General features: G+C 31.3%; 1 protein-coding gene across 3 annotated transcripts in view; it reads left to right on the top strand.

Annotated features, from left to right (window-relative positions):
- LOC114327223 (inositol-tetrakisphosphate 1-kinase) overlaps window positions 1-24615 on the top strand; it is a 41425-nt gene that overhangs the window by 5453 nt on the left and 11357 nt on the right. For all 3 annotated transcript variants that reach the window (XR_003651961.2, XM_028275770.1, XM_028275769.1), the window contains exon 4: window positions 1767-2264. Coding sequence is in view for 2 of the 3 variants with exons in the window: in XM_028275770.1 (XP_028131571.1) it covers window positions 1767-2264 (498 nt within the window). In the remaining variant the exon portion in view is untranslated. The remainder of the gene's footprint in view (window positions 1-1766; window positions 2265-24615) is intronic.

Below are 24615 nucleotides of genomic sequence, written 5' to 3'. Positions count from 1 at the left end.
AACAGAACATATTACTAATAAGATTTTAACTATGTGCAGAGCTACAACAAATGTTAAAAATGACCTCCTTTAGAGGTTACAGAAGAATTTTGTATTCATCATTGGCGCGCGTACGGGTAATGGTCTGAATTTTTTTTAAGAAAAAAATAGTACGCCACTGGGATATGTCAAATCAAAATAATTTTTGAATTGCTGGTTTAATTTACGACAAAAAATCTTTCTTGCCTTTTTTCATATGCAGCGCCGTTTTTATGCAAAAAAATAAAACATCTTAACGTTTACAAAGTATTTGAACTAATGTTGTTCTGAAGCTATTTCCTTGTGGCATTTTTATAATTACGTATTTTTTATGGGAAATAAGCCACAATTTTACTAAAAAATGAATTTATTAACGTTTCGAAGCCCAAATCGGGTTTAGTTGTCAAAATACAAAATACTATTAATATAATAATACTATTACAATAGTATTTTGTATTTTGACAACTAAACCCGATTTGGGCTTCGAAACGTTAATAAATTCATTTTTTAGTAAAATTGTGGCTTATTTCCCATAAAAAATACGTAATTATTTGAACTAAGTTTCTATGCATATGGAAACTACCTACCTCAAATACTTTGTAAGCGTTAAGATGTTTTATTTTTTTGTATAAAAACGGCGCTTTGTATGAAAAAAAGGCAAGAAAGATTTTTTGTCGTAAATTGAATTTTTGTCGTAATGTAAATTTTTGAGGAATTCAAAAATGATTTTTAGTTTGACATATCTCAGTGGCGTACTATTTACCTGTAATTCTTCTATTACCTGTAAAGGAGATCATTTTAAACATTTCTTGCAGCTTTGCACCTAGTTTAAATCTTATTAGTAATATTTTCTGTTATTGTTCTAGTTTAGTATTATTATATTGCATAGTTCTTGGAAATGAAAAATACGCGCCAAGATGTTTTATTTTTCTGCATAAAAACGGTGCAAAATATGAAAAAAAGACAAGAAAGGATTTTTATTAAAAATTAAACGTGGAATTTAAAAATAATTTATATTTTGAAATATCTCAGTGGTGTACTATTTTTTTCTTTAAAAAAATTCAGACTATTACCCGTATGCGCGCCAATGAAGAATGCAAAATTCTTAATTGTATGTCAAAAAATGCGCAATAACTACCTTCTAAAACTCAATAAATTTCATTTTCATAGCTCAACTGGTCTTAGAGCAATAAATAAATTGGCAGTTTGAAATAATAATTTCAACACCCCGTATCTCGGAAACGAAGCATTTGCGGACATATGTTTATAGAACAAATAGGCATTATTTTTTCATGTAAAATTAGCCTTTAAAATGTTTCATACTTATTTACTAACACCCTGTATATTGAGAAAGGTGACGGCAGACTTTTTAAGAGTCACAATGGACACTATTTTACCAGGTAAACCAGCCAGAGAGAGACCTTTGATAGGATGTAAGCAATTGCAATGATTGTAAAAGAATCTGAATAGCCATATACTGAATAGAAATATACCCCATAGAAAAAGTATTTGCATTTGCATTAGATATTATTACAAAGTATTCGTAAGTTATGTAATTATTATTTGGAGAAACAAGTAATATACAAACAAAACCATCATTTTTATAATTTCATATATATATAAACGAACCTTCATTCATGGATTATTTAACTAATAATTAGTATATATTATAATAATTTTTAGAATTTAAAGTTATTAAAGAAGTTAAAGTTATTAGAATAATTATTATTCTTATTACACTGTTTTAGGTGATAAAGAGTCACTGAAGCAACAATTAAAAATGGCCAAAGTAACATATCCTTTCATTTGTAAACCTATGTTAGGACATGGATCAAAAAAGGCACATGAAATGTCGATAATCTTTAACGAGAAATATTTAACAGGGATTAAGACACCCTGTGTAGCACAAAGTTTTATAAACCACGACGCAGTTTTATTTAAAATATATATAGCAGGCGACAAGCACTATTACGTCGAGAGGCCTTCGTTAAAAAATTTCAAAGCTTCGGAGAGGGAGACCATATATTTCGATACGAGTGATGTCTCCAAGTCTGATTCGAAAAGTAGGCTTTGTGTGTTAGATCCTGAAGATATTTTAACGGAAAAACCCAAACCAGATGAAGAAATTATAGCCATAATAGCTGCTACTCTAACAAAAGCCTTCGGAATGGATCTGTTAGGAGCTGATGTAGTTATTGAAAAGTCTACTAGAAAATATGCAATTATAGACGTTAATGCATATCCAGGTAAAATATGTTTTTATCTCATTTTTATAGGTAATAAAAATCTATAGTTCATACCAAACCTTTTTTCAGTGCGTCATAATTTATCGAATTCTCTCTAACTCTAACGCATTAAGTTTGAGGTGACAAAAAACGTATTTCCGTGATTATTATACATAGAACTTCGAAAATAAAGCTGGAGATACACATGCCTGTTACTAGCACAGTGGCATACCAGTACCTACCAAGCACCAGCTACTGTCCCCAAACTGGCAAGTGTGTACGTTAACTGCCATGCTAGCTAATCGCAAAGAATTTGATTTTTATTGCTAGTAGCATGCTGTGAGATGCAAGGCACATGCGTGTGAGTGTCACTGGCATGCCAGTAGCTAGCAGAGAATTGTCAGATCTGTTATTTTGAAGATAAAAATTAATCGTTTTATTTTAAACTTGTTTTAAAAATGTTTCGTTGGGGCGATGAAAACGGCGGGTGTAATTTCCTCACCAAAATAATCTTATGCCTGCGTTTAGAAGGGTATGTCATAATCCCACATAGTCCAGAAAGCCACTGCGCATCCGCTAGGAAAAATATTCTAATTCGGATTTTTTGCACAATCTTACTCAAAAAGGACTCCTTTTAACAAATTTGCATGTTGCCAGGACCAAAAGGTGGTCAAAAATTTTTTAAACGTTTTTTTTTGTTTTTTTCCTAAAATTATTTTTTTTGCATGAAAAAAAGTTTTTTTAGGTTTTTTGGATCATTCCAAACAGAAAAGGTCTTTAGTGACTTTTCTCTAAAAATGATAGTTTTTGACATATCAGCGATTAAAAATTGAAAAATTGCGAAATCTGCCATTTTTAACCCTCAAAAACTATGTGAAAAACTTAAAATTTTAATGTTGCCAAGGTAGGTAGACATTCTTTAAACATCGATTGATGAAATCCCGGAGAGTTTTTTGTAATACAATATTCAAAACTTCTTTGTTTTTTAATTGCTAATCAAGCGTGCGCGACACTATTTTCCACCGACAGTATGGTGCAAATGAAAGGAATAAATTCGTTATTTCGTAAACGGGCGACTTTAAGGAAAAATCCCGAAACAAGTCGATTTTTATTTTTAAGTTATGATATTGTGGCATATATGGTATACTAGTGACGTCATCCGTCTGGGCGTGATGACGTAATCGATGATTTTTTTAAATGAGAATAGGGGTCGTGTGGTAGCTCATTTGAAAGGTTCTTCAATTCTTTATTCAGTAATGTAAACATTTACATAATTATTTTTACAGGGTGTCCTTCTACTTCTTTTTTTGTCAAATAATTTAATTTAATAAAATTTTTTTGAACACCCTGTATAAATAATTATGTAAATGTTTATATTACTGAATAGAGAATTGAAGAACCTTTCAAATGAGCTAGCACACGACCCCTATTCTCATTTAAAAAAATCATCGATTACGTCATCACGCCCAGATGGATGACGTCACTAGTATACCATATATGCCACAATATCATAACTTAAAAATAAAAATCGACCTGTTTCGGGATTTTTCCTTAAAGTCGCCGGTTTATGAAATAACGAATTTATTCCTTTCATTTGCACCATACTGTCGGTGGAAAATAGTGTCGCGCACGCTTGATTAGCAATTAAAAAACAAAGGAGTTTTGAATATTGTATTGCAAAAAACTCTTCAGGATTTCATCAATCGATGTTTAGAGAATATCTACCTACCTTGGCAACATTGAAATTTTCAGTTTTTCACATAGTTTTTGAGGGTTAAAAATGGCCGAATTCGCAATTTTTCAATTTTTTAATCGCTTATATGTCAAAAACTATCATTTTTAGAGAAAAGTCACTAAAGACCTTTTCTGTTTGGAATGATCCAAGAAACCTAAAAAAACTTTTTTCCTTGCAAAAAAAATAATTTTAGGAAAAAAACAAAAAAAAAAAACGTTTAAAAAATTTTTGACCACCTTTTGGTCCTGGCAACATGCGAATTTGATAAAAGGAGTCCTTTTTGAGTAAGACTGCAAAAAATCCGAATTAGAATATTTTTCCTAGCGGATGCGCAGTGGCTTTCTGGACTAACAGGTATTTTCCTCACCAAGACCGAAATGGTTATTTCTTATTTCAGTTATTTCAGGTAGATTTTACTATTAAAAGGCATTCAATTGAATTATTTATCTACTACAGATTAAATTACAGTAGGTACCTAAAATAATTATAGTATTTTATTTTATAGTCACAATTGGAATTTTGACAAAAATGGCATGTTTAATAGAAAGTGATCGCGGTAAACCTTTACTGGTACAGTGGAACCTCGATAAGTCGGATTAATCGGGACCGCGGCCGATCCGGGTTATCGAAAATCCGGGTTAGCCGGAGAATATGGTAAAAATTAATAAAATACGGTACTATTACAGATAAACTTAATTATAATTGCCAAAAAAATGAATTACTTATGTCCAGTACATCTAAATTACGTACAGTTGTATACATTATTGTTTATTTCTTGGTAAAAAACTCAGTCAAAGTGAAAACATTTTTATTTTATCTGATGAAAATCGATACGGGTTAGCCGGACTTCCGGGTTATCGGAGGCCGACTTATCGGGGTTCCACTGTATTTGAAAATTTTATTTTTTATAAAGTGAAAGTTTTAAAAAGTGAAGAAGTGTTCTGGAGGATAAAACAACTTGTAGTGCGAAATTTTTTGACTATTGGTGCAACTTTTACAATATCTAGAAGTAGCCTACCTACAACATAATCATGAACCAGAAGTTAGATCGAAAAATTATTTCTAACTATTGTAAACGTAAAGCCGAAGAGAATATTATTGAAAAACCAGCAAAAATTATACGCCAAGCGCTTGCAGCTAATTTGTCTGAAGCAATTACTACGATTGTTATCAGTTACATAAGAAAAAATATACAGAGAGGGCCAAATAAAACAGTCCACCTCTATATTTGGCAGTATTTATTAGATTTTAAGGAAATAAAGAAACAGGTCGATTTTTGATCTAAGGGGGACACATTTTTACTTTACATAAATCTGACATTTGTCAACCCCCTCCCTTTCATTTTCCCACCCCTTATTTTTGAATAGGGAATAGGGGTCATGTGCTAACTCATTTGAAAGGTTATTCAATTCTCTATTCAGTAATATTAATATTGACAATTATTTATACATGGTGTCCAAGAAAAATTATTTTGAATTAAATTAATTGACACAAATAGAAGAATATATGCAATTTATTTAACTCAAAATACATTTTACAACCGACAGAAAACAGAGAAAAATGTTTATTTGATAAATAAATATTGTTTTTCGCTTAAATTCAATATTCAACCTACCAAGAGGCAGATGGGTGGCAGCTTGAACATTGAAATTTAAAGCAAAAAGCAATTTTTATTTATCAAAAAACATTTTTTTCTGTTTTGTGACAGCAGTAAAATTTATTTTGAATTAAATAAATTACATACATTCTTCTTTTTGTGTCAATTCATTTAATTAAAATATTTTTTTCTTGGACACCCTGTATAAATAATTATATTAATGATTATATATTACTAAATAGAGAATTAAATAGCTAGTATACGACACCTATTCCTTATTTAAAAATAAGGGGTGGGGGAAGTGGAAGGGAGGGGTTGACAAATGACAAAAATGTATGTACCGTAAAAATGTGCCCCTTAGATCAAAAATCGACCTGTTTCGTCATTTCCTTAAAATATAATAAATACTGCCAAATATCGAGGTGGACTGTTTTCGTTGGCCCACTCTGTATAATTATCGACGAAAAATGATGCCTGGTCGACTTCCTTCCAATATTGATGAGGTTCAAGAATTTTTGAAGAGGTGTGCTCAAAAAACAAACAAGAGGGAAAATTTTCTCTTTATAAACTGTGTCAAAAGTAGTTTAGTTGTGAAACAAATATTAGACTTTTCGCCACATTGAATTTTATTATATGTATGGCACATTTTCTTACTGTACCACATATTATTTGCAATTATTCACTATTCATGGGCTAATTAATGGGCATTATATTTCTTTATTATACTGTTTACTGCCAAACAAAAAAACAGAAATTTACAACAATTTTTTTATTTGTTAAAATCAGAAATTTTTAAAGCTCTCAAAATTGAGTTTAATGCTAGTAAAATTTTTGTAGATTTTGAAAAGGCTGTACATAATGCAATCATTGAAATGTGTCCGAACACTGAAATACATGCGTTGTAAATTTCACATACACCAAGCTTGGTATAGAAATGTCTTGTTCTGTTGATTTAATATCTGAATATAAAAATGATTCTGAAGGAAGCAAGTGGCTCAAACATACTTTTGGCCTTACATATAAAACCAGAAGACGTATCAGATTGTTTTGTGTTTAATTAAATGTCATGCAAACCAGAAAAGTAAATTTTAGATAGATATGTTGGAAATTTAAGGAAATTAATGTCTTTTATTCGGATGCCTTCATAATAGACATTCTTAAATTAAATCTATATTTTTATTTTAGTACCTGAGTGAGTTGGTGAGGAAAATACGTACCGGATTAATATGAACTCTTAAATTTGGTGAGCAAAATACCTGTCGCATTATATGTTTTTACTGGTTGGTGAGGAATTTACCTCCGCCCCCCGATGAAAAAATCATCAAATTCATTTCTATTTATAGCTATGTAATTAGAGTGTATTTGGAATTCATCTAAATCATCTCCATATAAAATTAAAATAGCCCGTGACAATGCTTACACCAAAATTCAAGAGGAAATGGGTCGGATTCATTATTAAATTTCTAACAATTATCCATGGCCATAAGCAATATTTGCTTGTTTAATTCATTCCGAATACCTTCCATGGATCGTCTTTTTTGTTGGAAACTCAAAAACTTTTTATTACAAAACAAATACTTTAGTTTAACATGAAAACCACTCGATTGTTTACTACCACTGGCATGTGTAAAAATCTACCCTGCTTTTTAGTCTTACCAGTAAAGGCCCATTATTCGCAAATGTGTTTTGTGCATGCCAGTTATTGGCTTATGCCAGCTACTTTCCTCATTTACAAGCATGCGTGTACCCGGCTTTATGTATTTGTTGACGGGTATTTGCATATTAAAGCTACTTATATTTATAGATGTATAATGGGGAACTTGCACATTTTTTTTTTATTACATAATAATGTTCAGTTTTGTATTAAAATGAGATTTCCAAAATTTCCCGCTTCAAAAACTCATAATAACTTAGAAATACAAATTTAAAGTCTTCTTTATTTTAAAGTAGTTCAGACGGCCCGTGACGTCACATAGTTTTACATTAGTTTTTTATATGGTTATATCATAGAGGTATATATTAACATAGAGGGAGCCTACCTTCCGCGCTTCCTGACGACAAGATCTCATGGACTGGTTTGCGGCATCTCTTTCTAACACATTGTATCAAAAATCTATGATGACATTCAGTGTGAATATAGGCACTGAAGAGGAAGACAACTGTAGCAGCTTTACTATGCGTAAGAGGGAAACAGCACTAATCCAAATAAAAAAGATGGTGTCGTCACTTCGCTCTGAATGACACTCTCTCTATGCTAATATATAACTCTATGGGTTATATCAGTGATGTGGGAGGGTTATATGTAAGTATATTCTTCTTCTTCTTCTTTAGTTTATTGGCCTCCACCTACTTGGGTATTTGGCCACAGCATCGTCGCGAAATATGGGAAAATATTTATATTGTAATGACATTTTTTTATCGTATGTCATTGTAATAATATAAAAAATATACCAGTTTGTTGGGATTGGAGTTTACAGTTTTTGAAGGAAAAAAGAGAAAGATTAATATGGAAAATAAAGAAAAACTTTATAAGTATTGTTTAGTGCCATTCTGTACAAGTACAAGCATTCAAAACCCCAATAAAATATTTATTAGATTACCAAGGGATAAAAAACGCCGTTTAAAGTGGTTATTTGCATGTCGAAAAAATATATTTCAGATAATACACAAGGTCTTCATGTATGTCAAGATCATTTTATCGTAAGTAGTCTGTTGTCTGCTTAATAGTGTTAAATAAAACAAGTATATTTTTCATATTTCTGTGTTTTATAATATTGCCACTATACTTAATAGGAAGTGTGTACCTACTAAGTTTTATCGTTAAATACTTATGAGAATAATAATCAGAATAAAATCACAGTATAAAATTAGTAGGTATAATGGGAGTATAATATACATAATATATGTACTTACTTATCTGCTTTAACTCCCCGAACTTCTCCGACGGAAAAATTTTCACTTTTTTGAAAATATGTAGCCACCATACACATATCAACTATAGGTAAGTTATCAGACTGCCCTTTACAAAAACCCTCTTCGGTCATTTTAAAAAATATATCTTAAAAACACTTAAATATATCAGAAATAGAAATTATCAAATATATTTATAAAACTTAGTGTCAGTGTCAAAACGAATGCCAAACCTATGAGAGAACTTACCAATAACTTACACATTTTTTTATTACGTAATATTATTCAGTTTCCTTTAAAAATAATATTTCCAAACTTTCACGCGATAAAACCTCATAATAACTTAGAAGATAATTTAAAATCTATATATTTTTTCTGTTTTCTGGCCTTGGTTTAGAAGAACCCTTAGCCAATGTAAAATAGTTCAAACGATCAAAAACGCTTGTGACGTTACATAACTGTATTTTCTACTGACGTTTATAATGTCTAATTTAAAATTATATACAATTTTGTTTACTTTGTTGGTGCAGAATGTACATGCACAACTATATGACGTCACTATGCGTTTTGGACCACCTGTTTCAATTTGAATTTTTAATCGTCTTTAGGGGCCAAACGAAAGACAAACAAAACTTTTTTTATCTTTGATACATGTTTTAAATTATGTTCTGTTGTGATTTATAACATTTTTTCGAATTTAAAAATTTATGCAAGTTCCCTATTGGTTGACAATTACAATACTTTAAATAGATAACCAATCAATGATGCGAATAAAGATAAAAAGTAATTGATTGTGACAGTACTTTCACAATGTCAACGGGTAAAATGACAATTGTAATTCTAGGTTAGTATTTTTCAACAACGTAAATATAAATATTTTATGTGATTGGTATATTCGAAGATAGTAGGTATAGTGAAATTTTATTTTATATTTATTTATTTTTTCATTAAAATCTTTTAAATATTAATATTCTGGCAAATATTTATATAAATATTGATATTATCAATATAAATATAAAGATTCTGACAACCGTGGATTCTGACAACTACAAGATTTAACTAAAATGTCATGCAATGATTCGCGACATTCTTAAAATCCTTTATGACGTCAATGTTAATGACGCACTGAAAGAGGGTTTGGTATGAATTTTATATGCCAGTATAACTTACACACAATCAAGAAAGCATAGTTCTTTATATGGATTCCCAGTTATAAATTTTTTTTCTTTTTTTAAATGTTTGCTATTGGAAAAGATCTTGATCAGAAATCTTGACCACACTCAATATTTTGACATTTCTTCCTATGGATAGATGACGCAATTTAGAACAAAAAAGTCATATACCATTTTTTTTTCTAAAGTTAACCGTTTCCAGATAAAAGATTACATTGTTTTCCATATACATCCTAGTCCAGAAAGACATTGCGCATCCGCTAGGAAAAATATTCTTATTCGGATTTTTTGCACAATCTTACTCAAAAAGGATTCCTTTCAACAAATTTGCATGTTGCCAGGACCAAAAGGTGGTCAAAAATGTTTTAAACGTTTTTTTTGTTTTTTTTTCCTAAAATTATTTTTTTTGCATGGAAAAAAAGTTTTTTTAGGTTTTTTGAATCATCCAAACAGAAAAGGTCTTAGTGACTTTTCTCTAAAAATGATAGTTTTTGACATATAAGCGATTAAAAATTGAAAAATTGCGAAATCGGCCATTTTTAACCCTCAAAAACTATGTGAAAAACTGAAAATTTGAATGTTGCCAAGGTAGGTAGATATTCTTTAAACATCAATTGATGAAATCCCGAAGAGTTTTTTGCAATACAATATTCAAAACTCCTTTGTTTTTTAATTGCTAATCAAACGTGCGTGACACTATTTTCCACCGACAGTATGGTGCAAATGAAAGGATTAAATTCGTTATTTCGTAAACCGGCGACTTTAAGGAAAAATCGCGAAACAGGTTGATTTTTATTTTTAAGTTATGATATTGTGGCATATATGGTATACTAGTGACGTCATCCGTCTGGGCGTGATGACGTAATCGATGATTTTTTTAAATGAGAATAGGGGTCGTGTGGTAGTTCATTTGAAAGGTTCTTCAATTCTCTATTCAGTAATGTAAACATTTACATAATTATTTATACAGGGTGTCCTACTTCTTTTTTTGTCAAATAATTTAATTTAATAAAAAAATTTTGGACACCCTGTATAAATAATTATGTAAATGTTTATATTACTGAATAGAGAATTGAAGAACCTTTCAAATGAGCTAGCACACGACCCCTATTCTCATTTCAAAAAATCATCGATTACGTCATCACGTCCAGATGGATGACGTCACTAGTATACCATATATGCCACAATATCATAACTTAAAAATAAAAATCGACCTGTTTCGGGATTTTTCCTTAAAGTCGCCGGTTTACGAAATAACGAATTTATTCCTTTCATTTGCACCATACTGTCGGTGGAAAATAGTGTTGCGCACGCTTGATTAGCAATTAAAAAACAAAGGAGTTTTGAATATTATATTGCAAAAAACTCTTCGGGATTTCATCAATCGATGTTTACAGAATATCTACCTACCTTGGCAACATTCAAATTTTCAGTTTTTCACATCGTTTTTGAGGGTTAAAATTGGCCGATTTCGCAATTTTACAATTTTTAATCGCTTATATGTCAAAATTCATTTTTAGAGAAAAGTCACTAAATACCTGTTCTGTTTGGAATGATCCAAAAAACCTTAAAAAACTTTTTTCCATGCAAAAAAAATAATTTTAGGAAAAAAACAAAAAAAAAACGTTTAAAAATTTTTTGACCCCCTTTTGGTCCTGGCAACATGCAAATTTGTTAAAAGGAGTCCTTTTTGAGTAAGATTGTGCAAAAAATCCGAATCAGAATATTTTTCCTAGCGGATGCGCAGTGGCTTTCTGGACTATACCTGTATTTTAATGTTTAGAAATTTAAATAACCTGACAACATCGTACGCACTACAGAATAATAACAGATAATAAGAACTCTTTTGTGATTTACAGTATGTATTTAAAATAGTCCAACCTAATAGTACTTATTTATTTACTATTTGTTTACTAAAATTATTTTTTTGAAATGTATTGAATTACCTATTGCACAATTTTAAACTAATTATACATATTTTAAAATAAAAACATATCTTTTAACTGAACTAGTATTATGTATTTAGTAAGCTTTAAATGTGTTGAATGCAGAGAGCTTTAACTGTATCACATAGTTTAGTTAAATACACCAGATAATGTCTCAGTAATTTGTTTACTTGTGAACTAAAATAATTGAGTTGTACTTACTTGAAAATAATTACTAATAAATGTTCAAAGTAACCCACTATCACGAACAGAAATGCATTCATACGACAAGAAATACCGGCAAAACATTTTGAAAGAAATAATTATAGTATGCCTCTCCATTTAGTGATCTGCAATAAATAATCAACACAATAACATAATAGGCAATGAACTCACGATTCGAAAACATTTTCGGCATTGACACTAAACAGGATTCTTCCAAACTATCTGTTTACTAAACATGGAACTGTCTACGAGTCTACGTTTAAATTTTCGTACCTCACATAGTTGCCAGAGTTTAATTTGCATAACAAAATTCATTTTAATTTTTTGATCAAACGGTTGCATTTAGAAAAAAATATTATGAGTTTTTTGTTCTACATGGTGCCCCCTACCTATGCCTTTAAGGAACGCACTATTTTTCGGGACACCCTGTATACTCGAATATTTCCAGAAAAATTCGAGTTTTATTGCAGTAGAACATAATTTGACTGGTTCAATGTTTGAGGATTAATCTTCCACTTTGTTTAATCTTATGGAACACATGGACTTTCGAAATGTCTTGAATCATAATACTTTTGTATTACAACAACTGTTTTGGCATTTTGGTGCGTTTTGTACCCGATTATTCCTATTTAAATTTATTGATTGTTCTTCTAATCTTTATTTGCATGCATACCAATAAGTACATGTAAGTCGCAAGATTTGTGTATATTTTCGTAAATTTTGAAGTGGTCATATACAGTAAGCGGCAAAATAAACAGTACTGAAATGAATAATGAAATATTTATGATTATTTATATATCTAGTATACATGATATAGCCTTGCAATTATTATTTACGACGACGCACGTTTTCGATAAAACAGATGTTAAAGATGCCCTCTAGCCAGTGGCGCATCTACGGGGAGGGAAAATGAGGAAATCCCCCCCGCTAACAAGGTCCAAAATTATTAAATAAACAAAATTTTTCAAACATAAAAATATTATAGCTGACATGAAACCGAAACCACAGAAAGACAAATTTTACCCATAGCCCAATAAATGACCGTTTTGGAGTGTAATTTCCAGGGGCAACTCCGAATTGAATGAAAATTTGTATTTAGGTTCTACTTACCCTCCACTTTAAAGTTGAATTTGTGCCGTTGGTTGCTTTTACTTGGGGGGTGACATTTACCCCTTCTCGGGGGGTGAAAAACGATTGTTTAAAATAAGGCAGGAAATAGATAAATTGACTTATTCTAAGCACCTTTTGTTCTATAAAGTTTTTTACGTAAGTCAATACTTTTCGAGTTATTCGCGATTTAAAATGTTGATTTTTCGACAAAAAAACTACGTTTTCAGACTGTTTTTCCGAAATAACTCAAAAAGTAAATATTTTATCGAAAAAAATATTTTTAGCAAAAGTGTAGCCTATAAAAAAACGAAAAAATGGTGTACCATTAAAGTCTACAAATTGAGTGGAAGCAAAGTTGTAGCTCACGACAAATACGTTCTTATTCGTCTAATTCCAAATCGAATAATTCAACGCCAAATCGCCGAAGAAAGAAACGTATTTCGGGAAAACCTTATTAACATTTTTAAAATATCGAAAAAAAGCTTATTACTTGTTTTTTACAAAAGTTTACAGCATCAAAAATAAACGAGTTACACTAAAAAAAAAGTTGGCCTCTTTTTTTTTGGTAAAAAAAAATCGTGAAAACCTCCCTCTATATAGCACCCTAAATGAAATTAATCATTTGGCTTTACCATCTATTTTAACTGTATGTGTATTGTTTATATGATCTGTAAGTTTTATTGGTCTGAAGTGCTTATATCTGAAAACATTTGGTTTTATAGTAAAAAAAAATTTCTTAAAATTTTTGAAAAATTTCATTTTTTCAAGATAACTTAAAAAGTATTAGCGATAAGAAAAATCTTAAAGAGTAAAAAAATGTAGTTTTTGCTATTGAAATATGCTAGTTTCATTTTGTTTCTCGGTAAGACAAAAATTGGTTAAGATATGGCTGTTCAAAATTTGCACACACTCGTGATTAGTGACCCATTCAAGCTTTCTCAATTATAACCCTTTCAAAAATAAACACTTTAAACCGGTGAGACTGACAGGTCATATAAAAAATATATAGGTAAGTAAATTGTTTGTAAAGCGGTAGCGATTAATTTCATTTGGGGAGCGAAACGGCGAGATTTTCATGATTTTTTACAAAAAAAAGAGGGCCAACTTTATTTTGAGCGTAACTCGCTTATTTTTAATGCTAAAGCTTTCGTTAACAATTAAAACAAAGCTTTTTATAAACACTTTAAAAAAGTTTAAATGGGTTTTTCCCGAAAAGTGCTTAATTTTTCGGTGATTTCACCTTGAAATATTCGATTTGGAATTAGACGAATAAGAACGTATTTTTCATGAGCTACAACTTTGTTTTTATTTGATTGATATTGTTACAACATTTTTTGGGGTTTTTTTTATAAGCTACACTTTTGCTAAGGATATTTTTTTTCGATTCAGTTATTAATTTTGTGAGTTATTTGCGAAAAACCGTCTGAAAACGTAGTTTTTTGTCGAAAATTCAACATTTTCAATGGCAAATAACAAGTATTAACTTACGTAAAAAACTCTATAGAACAAAAGTTGCTTAAAATCAGCCAATTTATCCATTTCCGGTCTTATCTTGAACGTATGTTTTTTCACCCCCGAGAAGGGGTGACTGTCACCCCCCAAGTAAAAGCAACCAACGGCACTATTTCAACTTTGAAGGGGAGGGTAAGTAGAACCTAAATCCAATTTTTCATGCAATTCGGAGTCGCCCCTGAAAATTACACGGTATCGCCGAATTTCCCGTTCATTTACTGTTCTACCAATAAACACGCTAGTTAGGAAAATTAAGGGAACTTAATGCCTGTAAGTTATTATTTATGAAAAAATACTAGATTTGTTGTAAAAAATATATATATAAAAGACCCTAAATAAGGGTCACATTAAAACAAAACGTTTTCGGATTAAGAAATCCATCATCAGTGTTTCTAAAAGCCAAAAAATAGCATGCCTGAGCCACCAAAATGTTTTGGGTAAAAACACTTTAAATGTAAATAATTATGTTATGTTACATGTTAATACAAAAGTTTAAAGATGTTCCAGATATGCCTGGATGTCAGTTGGCCATTGAAATACAATATGTGAGGTTTTAATCCTAAAAAAAATTCCAACCACGTGGGAAGAGTCCTGTGTTGCCCTGGGTAATATCCAGGCATATCTGCAACATCTTTAAACTTTTGTATTAACATGTAACATAATAGGGAACTTGCATAAAATTTTAAATTCGAAGAAAATGGTATAAATCACAACAGAACATAATTTAGAACATGTATCAAAAATAAAAAAGTTTTGTTTGTCTTTCGTTTGGCCCCTAAAGACGACTAAAAATTCAACTTATACCAGCCACCCCAAAGCGCGTCGTGACGTCACTGGGTTGTATGTTTACATTCTACACCAATTGTATATATTATTTTAAATTAGACATTATAAACGTCAGTAGAAAATACAGTTATGTGACGTTACACATGTTTTTGATCATTTGAACTATTCATAGAAAATTTGTACTTTTACAAAATGGTTTTATTTTCAATAGTAAACCTTCTTTCCTTTCCTTCAATAACTGTATCAAACTCCAATGTCAACAAACTGGCATATATTATTACAATGACATACGATAAATATCATTAGAATATAAATATTTTTCCTTTATTCCCCGACGACGATCTGGCTAAATACCCAATTAGGTGGAGGCCAATAAACTAAAGAAGAAAAAGAAGAATATACGTAAATATAACCATAAACTGAACCACATAAGCTTTGTTCCAACATGAACTTTTGGACGGTCCACGACGATCACCGTCCTGCGCAGTACCATGGAACGTATTATTTCGTTCCCATGAAACCCACAGAACGTTAATTATCTAGTAACGAAACGGTAATCTGACGGTTCTTGGTCGTGTTGAAACAAACCTATGGTCAAACTCTGTGACGTCACGGGTCGTTTGAACTATTTTAAGATAAAGAAGACTTTAAATTTGTACTTGTAATTTAAATTTGTACTTCTAAGTTATTATGAGTTTTTGAAGCGTGAAATTTTGGAAATCTCATTTTTATACAAAACTGAACATTATTATGTAATAAAAAAAATGTGCAAGTTCCCTATTGTATATATAATTTTGGATCAGACATTATAAACGTCAGTAGAAAATACAGTTATGTGACGTTACAAATGTTTTTGATCGTTTGAACTATTCATAGAAAATTTGTACTTTTACAAAATGGTTTTATTTTCAATAGTAAACCTTCTTTCCTTTGCTTCAAAAACTGTATCAAACTGCAATCTCAACAAACTGGTATATTTTATTACAGTGACATACGATAAATGTCATTAGAATATAAATATTTTTCCTTTATTCCCCGACGACGATCTGGCTAAATACCCAAGTAGGTGGAGGCCAATAAACTAAAGAAGAAGAAGAATATACGTAAATATAACCATAAACTGAACCACAAAGTCAAAGTCTGTGACGCCACGGGTCGTTTGAACTATTTTAAGATAAAGAAGACTTTAAATTTGTACTTCTAAGTTATTATGAGTTTTTGAAGCGTGAAATTTTGGAAATCTCATTTTTATACAAAACTGAACATTATTATGTAATAAAAACAAAATGTGTAAGTTCCCTGTTGTTTACATTTAAAGAGTTTTTACCTTAAACATTTTGGTGGCTCAAGCATGCTATTTTTTGCTATTTATGGTATACAGCCAGCTACAGGAAGTTTATTTTTCTCGTGGATGTTATTATTGATGTCTTTTATGTAATCTGAGTTTATCTTTTTTATATCTTTTGGTTGGTTTTTCATGGGAAGTTCCCCGTTCCCCCTAAGGCAAATTTCCCCTCCCAAGGCAAATTTCCCCTCCCAAGGCAAATTTCCCTCTCCCAAGGCAAATTTCTAGATCCGCCACTGCCTCCGGCACGAAAAAACCTTTAATTCTAGTCCGCAGTTCCCAAATGGTAGACTGCCATTTCTGTCTGACTCCTTCAGCATTCCCCATATGTACGCATCTGGTGGCGTTGGTTCTGGTGAGTGGCAACTCCCAAAATGATCGCGCAGTATTCGAAGAGACTCCCTGGAAGTGTGACAGGTTGTCCCGTCCTGCTGAAACCATTGTTGATTTTAAGCTTGGACCGTTTTCGTGACCTTTTCCGTATGACCGAAAACAGTACTCCAACATAAAATTTTTTTCTGCAAAACACATACGTTATAACATGGACGTATAAATAAAGATGGACTAGGCATGCTTTACTCTCTGTTCACCTAAATTTGAAGCCGAACAGTTTATAGGCGCGGAGAAAGAGACGAGGCGATAGACTGTGACACTTCCCGCTTAGTGGCGTACCTTCCAATAATTGAAAGGTATTTGCAGTACCGGCGCTAGGGTATAAGGAGCCCGCCTGCAAAAGAAGCATAGGCGCCCTTCGGTGTCTTTTAAATTAGTATTTTGTATAGTACCGACAGAAAAAAGGTCATTTTGGCGCCCCTGTTTGGGGGGCATCCCTTGCAGGCCCGTTATCGCCGGCCCTGGGTATTTGAAACAACTTTTTTATTTGAATAAATGATGATTATTGGTATTTTTAGTATCGTAAACATATACAAATATTTGAAAGAGGTGAGAAACAACTAAACATAAATAATTTTATTTTTCAATGTATATAATATATTTACAAACATTGTTTTACACAAAAGAATAAAGATGAATGAGTATTCACAATCACAAATTACTATATGCTATATACAATATTTTATTTAAACTAAAATAATACATAATAGGGTGCATCGAAAAAATAAAAGTTGGAAATGTTATATCTAATAGCGTGACAAAGTTGGTAGTGTTATTTCTTAGTATATTAGTATTTTTAATTTTTTTTTTCTAAACAAATTTTCTGCCTTCCCATAGACCTTGAATTTTATTATATATCTGATTTTTATGGATATTTCAATTTATTTTATTTGGAATAAAATATGTGCTAACTCATCTAAGATCCAGAAAATATTTTACAATGTAAACCGCATTTATTTATTCAATTTTTATGAGCTATTACATTTCCCTTACAAAAGAAATTCGCATATTAATGTATTTGTTCTAATTTTTGGCTTACGTATGATATTCTGAGCATTTTACGGTAACACCAGAGTTCGAATGCTTGGATTATTTGTTGTGTTGCTTCTGTCACTGTCCAGGCTTTAACACCATAGATCAAGGTGGAGAAAACATAGCACTTAAGTACTCTAGTTCTCAATAAAATACCCAGCTGGCGGTTGCATAGAACTTGTTGCATTTTGTAAAACACTGTACGTGCCTTTTCCAGAAGTGTTCTTGTTTCCTTTGAGTGGTCCCAAGTTTCATCAAGATTACTTCCAATGTAAGTTATTCTTGTCACTCTTTCGAGATGTGTTCCGTCGACATTGACCTTCACCCTTCTCTTTTGATGCTTGCTGATGACAATCGTTTTTGTCTTCTTTGTATTAAATTTCATTCTGAATTCTCTACAGGCTGTCGTTACTCGGTCCATTAGGCGTTGCAGTGCTTCAGCATTATCTGGCAGAATACCCGGGTCATCAGCGTATCGCAGGTTATTTATACATTGCCCGTGTATAATTATACCAATATATTTTACAAATTAATATATGTATTTATAATATTAAACAAAAATCTTACATAACGTTATATAGAACAATACGAGTTTGACATGTATAGTATAGATAGATAGATATCTTTGTTTCACACTCTTAAGAACAAAGAGAAACAGTATAGCTGGTAGCTGATGTGGCAAATATGAATGTGTTTTTTATATGTGCTGTTAAAAAACCTGACTGGAAATCTAAAAATTAAAGGAGTAACACAGAAAACACAAAAAATCGCCAGTATAACTTAATTATCCTATGAAATGCCAATAGTGTTAAAATTTCATAAATGTAAATAGTGTCAAAACTTCATAACAGTGGAGTAAACTTGCGTGCGATTGGACCTAATTCAAATAAACATTACGGCGCAGTAAATTTGAATTACTCCTTGTAACAAAAATAAGAAAACTTCTGTTGGAGTGAAAGTAAAAAGAAAGATATACTCCAACAGAAGTAAGGAAAAAAAAGAAGAAAAGAAAAGACTAAGGTAACTAGTTGGGGCCTCTTATGAAAATAAAAATGAAGGGGCTTCAGCGGTTGAGCCGAAGTAGGAAAAATAAAAAATACTACTTTGCAGTAGTACTGAAGAAAGGGGAATTAGAAGGGATAATAAGTAGACGTGGGAAGAGACAGAGGCAAACTGAATAGAGTTGGCTAGCTATAGATGCAAGAGAGCAACTTGACACTCAAGGATGGATACGGCTCGTTTGCATGCCTGTCGAAGAACAGTAGCTCTATGTAGATAGTAATAATGACTAAAATATGAAATAATAAAATAAGAATAATGTACTGAAGAGGAATGAAGATGAATAATTTCTAAAGACGAACAAGATAAATAAATCTAACAAATCATGGGCGCCATGAAAATGATCTTCGATCATTCTCCCAGGTATCTTATACTGCTGTCAGATATTAAATATATCAAACCTGTAATAATGAACATAAAGGAATAATAAAAATAAATGATATACAAAATAAATAAACATATTTATTAAAAATAACTACCAGATTTTTAACAATCTCTGAGTTAAGCAAGTTCATATTATGCTGTGACTCTAAAATGACATAAGTTATACAAGAAGATATATATATATTTTAAAGATAACAACAATAATGTTATCTGTTACAAACTTAAATATAAGCACCTCTTACTAACATATAGGGTACAAAATTACATAAGTCTTCTACCAAATGGTTATAGTACGCCTGCTACGTACAACTAAAGGAAACCGACGAAGATGAAAATAATACAAATAAATAGGCCCAAGCCTCACTAAGAGAAAATACAATACTGAATAAAGCAAAATTAAATATACAAATGAATAAACGTTATAGAAGTGAAGTTAAGAAAAATACCGACAAAATGACCTAAATTAACCGAGCAAATGCAATGAAATAAAGTAACGACGAAGTAACCGAACAAACGAAATAAAGCGAATAAATACAATATTTGGGAAACAAGCAAGTAATGTTACAAAATAAATTTACCCGAATTACATAAACCAATATCAAAGCAATAATAAAGTATTAAAAACCTAATTTTCTCTAGGCTTATTCCTGTGCACAAGAAGTTACCGTAGATACAAAGTTTGGGAACCAAATAATCTAATATACAAATACATATGTCAAAAAAAACAGAGGTAACCTAAATCTGGAAAAAAAACATAGTGTATTTAACAGATAGTCTGAAATATAAAAAAAACCAATAGTTACTAAAACTCCTCACTAAATGTTCCCAAACGAGGTTGCGGTTGCATCCTAGAAAATGAGCATCACTATGATGCACCTCCATGCCCCCCCGTAGGCCCAGGTGGCAGGACGAAAAGGAGCTGGAATGTCCCCCAAAAAGCTTGTTCCCAAAACATACTCCCAGTTTGACTTGGCGGTAGCTGCAATAAGGTCAAGGTGGCTTCCCTTGGTAGTCAAGGTGGGTACGACATCACATGAGGGTTAGTTTTCTTCCAAATGGCTAAAAACATATACTTCGTTTGATTTCTCATATAAACCGGTAAACAAAAGTAAAGAGAAGAAGAAATAATCGAGGAAAACTTTTTAGAAGCAATAACATAAAAAAACAACCATTAAAAATGGAACAAAAACTAATCTCAGGTAACCTTGAACTATTTTGAGTTTGAAAACATGAACAAATAATGGCATTGCATTTGAAATAGGAATATAAAATATGACTTATCTGAAATAACATGAGATTAAGATAGTAATAGCCATCTACATACATTTTATATACCTTAATGAAATGGTATTGAACCAGACAAAGATAGTTACATGACAATTTATAGATATATTGGACATGAAAATTTATAGATGTATTGGATGTTCAATCGGTTTAAAACGTACAGAGAAATGGTAATTATTTCCAATATTAATTTGAGGACTTCAAAAATGTTTGGTTATGTAAAACCAAAAACCCCATTAATATAAAGATCGATATAAAGATAATATAAAGATCGAAATAATCTACATCCTTCACCTAAGGGACTGGCTAAGAACATTTAACAATGAACCAACTATTTCATATATTCAAGGTTAACTAAAAAACATTAGTAGAAAAAACGATTTACCGGTTAATTTTTTATTCCTCTTCCACTGATGGTACTCCCATCCTTACTCCAGGAAACCCGTACTCCAGGAAACAAGTGGTGGTAACTTTTTACTATACTTCCAAACTTAGTTGAAATAAAAATTAATTTCGAAGAAATTAACCGCCATTTACGGTACTAACCACCAACACCAACCTGTCAACCTCGCAGCCACCGGCCAAGTGCCTCTCATTCCTCCCACAGTCAGCGAGGAAAACGTCAAACTCTCACGGAACACGAATTAAACGACAAGGAACGGTTCAACAACTATGTTCCGTACAGTGTGACGTCACATGAGAAGTCCTTTACGATAAATTAAAGAATTTAAATGGGAGGTCAAGAGAAAATAATTATTTTTTTAAAAATAATTACAGCGCTAAAAATGATAATATAACGGGTGGACCGTTACATCCTCCCGGTTTAAAAACAGAGCATAATTGTTATAATGGTCAACCATATTAATTATTAAAATATTAATAAACGATAAACGATAAATAAGAAAACATAAAAACTATTAATGTCCGACTGGTAGGTATATTATTTCACAAATAATGACATGATTTCGAAGTCAGTTAAGTATGATATAATACCCTAGGGCGTTATTGTGATTATTTCATTCATAGGAGATTCTGACCAATAGAAAGGTACAGAAATACAAATTAAACGGATAATTTTTGATAATTTCCCGTCGTCAAGTATATTACATCAGATGCCCTTCGTTGCTATGAAAAAATACATTCAGTGACATTACATACATACATACATAATCGGTTGCCTCTTTTACCATTAGGTGTCGAGGATTCAGTGACATTAATGACAATTAATGTTTTAAAAATTATAGAAGTGATGACTTTCAACCGTCAAATATTTATAATAACTGTGTGTGTAATTGTACTAATTTGTACTTACATAAATAAATTACAATAAAATTTTGGTTTTGAACAGTTTAGTTCATGAAATAATCGCAACAAATTGCACTCGATCTCTAAAATTAATATAGAATTTTAAATAACTAGTTAAATACTGTCAAGTTGAAAAATAACAACCTAAGTAAAACTATGGTTACCACAATTACGGACTATTGCTGGTAAATGTACTAATTTGAAAACTAATTAATTCAAAATTCGTTCAAATTTTTTGCATATAAAGAATAATTTAGTCCGACATTAAACGTTGAGGGCACCACGGGTATTATAGATAATAACGCTTTCGATCATACCACATATCCAGCTGTTGATTCTTTACTGGGAACCTGCATATTATATTTCGAATCATTATATTTATAGAAATTATATTGTAGATTAGAATAAATAAATAAATGAAGAAATGTATTTATAATACTACAAAATCTACTTTATTTCACAAAATTAAGTTTTATTTATTTTATTTCAATTCAAGTTTTAAGTAATATCATATCCCTGTGCTACGCCAATGGATGTTATACTTGATAATATACTTACGAATGAAATGACAGTTCTGGATGTAAATATGCAGTTTTTCTGCATACAACACAGTTACGCACCATGATTAGGACACTTAACGATTACGATTGTTCAATTCAAAGTCAAAATACGCTAACAAATTCGAGCTTCTGACATTCATTTGTTTCGAGCTTCTGACATGTGTCACATAATATTAATATATCTACGTCATACGTTATTGGTATAACCAATGATACAAACCAAAGAAGTATGACGTAGATATATTAATATTATGTGACACGTGACAGAAGCTCGAAACAAATGACAATCGATGAAAAGCCCTATAAGGAAATTCTGAAAATAGGGAGTTTTTGTGCACACAAATACGTAAACGTAACGCATCTTTTTGACATATACGCTTGCGCATTAATGGTTGAACTCCCGTATCGCGATACGTATTACCTAAGGTTACGGGCTGGTACGTTAGGTTCATACGCATCCCTATCGAGCCGAAAGTCACCGAATGCACACGAGGATCTTGCCCGATTACCTACCAAATGAACATTTCATCAGCGTACTACCCGTTTATAAACATTTTAAGGTTATATTGGTGGTTATTGGTTTAGTCGTTTAGTCTATTTAAGTAAAATTATTCTGTGTTTGTAATTGGAAATTGGAACTTCATAATAGATTTAAAATTTTATTGTTTTTAAGTTGTCTATTAATAAAGCAAAACAAACAAATCTTGTATTAATTTAAGAAATACAGTGATCACCACAATTAATAACTAGATAAACAAATGACCTAGTTTCAGTAAAATTTTCAAATAAATATTACCACACTATTTACATTATACCTACTGGAATTCTGATGTAGGTATACAATAATTTACAACTAAAAAGTAGGTATAAACAAAAATAAAAAAATTTTAACCTACGGAAAAATAATATTTTTATATTTAAATAGAAGCAATTAAAACCATACAATTTCATCATTCATTTATCTTTTTTTACATTTGTATATTAATTGTATTAGGTCTGGATCTCGCGTATGAAAAAAAAGTTGATTAATAGCAAGCTGAAAATTTGTTAATAGCTTAAGGGTGTCTAGTCGGATAAACTTTGATATAAGGGAACAATGGAACAGGGGCAGTTTTAATTGTGGAACAGGTTAAAAATTTAGAACGGTCCGACCACGAAAACGGCACATTTATTTTGTCCGACAGAATAGACCTAAACTCTCCGAACAGAGATTAAACTCTCATGCAAAAATCAGACTGCTATTTATGACCTGTCATAATTCCTGTCATTTGACATATTCTACATGTTCCACTCATTAAAACGCCCATTTGGTGATAAATAGCAGTCTGATTTTTGCATGAGAGTTTAATCTCTGTTCGGAGAGTTTAAGTCTGTTCTGTCGGACAAAATACATGTGCCGCTTTCGTGGTCTGACCGTTCCAAATTTTTAACCTGTTCCACAATTAATACTGCCCCTGTTCCAGTGTTCCCATATATCAAAGTTTGTCCGACTAGACATCCTTAAGCTATTAACAAATTTTCAGCTTGCTATTAATCAACTTTTTTTTCATACGCGGGATCCAGACCTATATATTGTGTGAACATTGTTTTATTTTTTTAAATGTCAACGGGATTTAAAAATGACTTTACGATTTGCTTTACGTTACGTTAAGGCAGTTACAAAAACTACTTATTTTAACATTCATCCTCTACGACACGTTAGTTGCTTTACGTATACGGAGATGCGTACGTTACGTAGCAACAAAAACTCCCTATTATCAACACTATGGAGACCTACACAGGTCTCCATAATCAACACAAACGTAAACAAACACGACGCCATGTTCCTTCTTCTTGAAAGCGCGATGATTGGTTGATATTACCAATGGTGCCAAGTTTCACAAATAGTTAAAGTTATCAGAATATTGTTTCATTTAATAATTAAAAAATTAATGTTCTTTTAATTCCTTGGTTGCGAAATAAGTATATTTAGAAATGGTTTCTAGTAACTAAGTAATATATTTTGATTTATAAATTAAAAGTAAATTATACTAAAAAT

The sequence above is a fragment of the Diabrotica virgifera genome, chromosome 1 (assembly GCF_917563875.1).
Source record: "Diabrotica virgifera virgifera chromosome 1, PGI_DIABVI_V3a".
Taxonomy (NCBI): Eukaryota; Metazoa; Arthropoda; class Insecta; order Coleoptera; family Chrysomelidae; genus Diabrotica; species Diabrotica virgifera.
The sequence above is the reverse complement of the archived record's forward strand: the minus strand, read 5'-3'. Positions and strand labels throughout refer to the sequence as shown.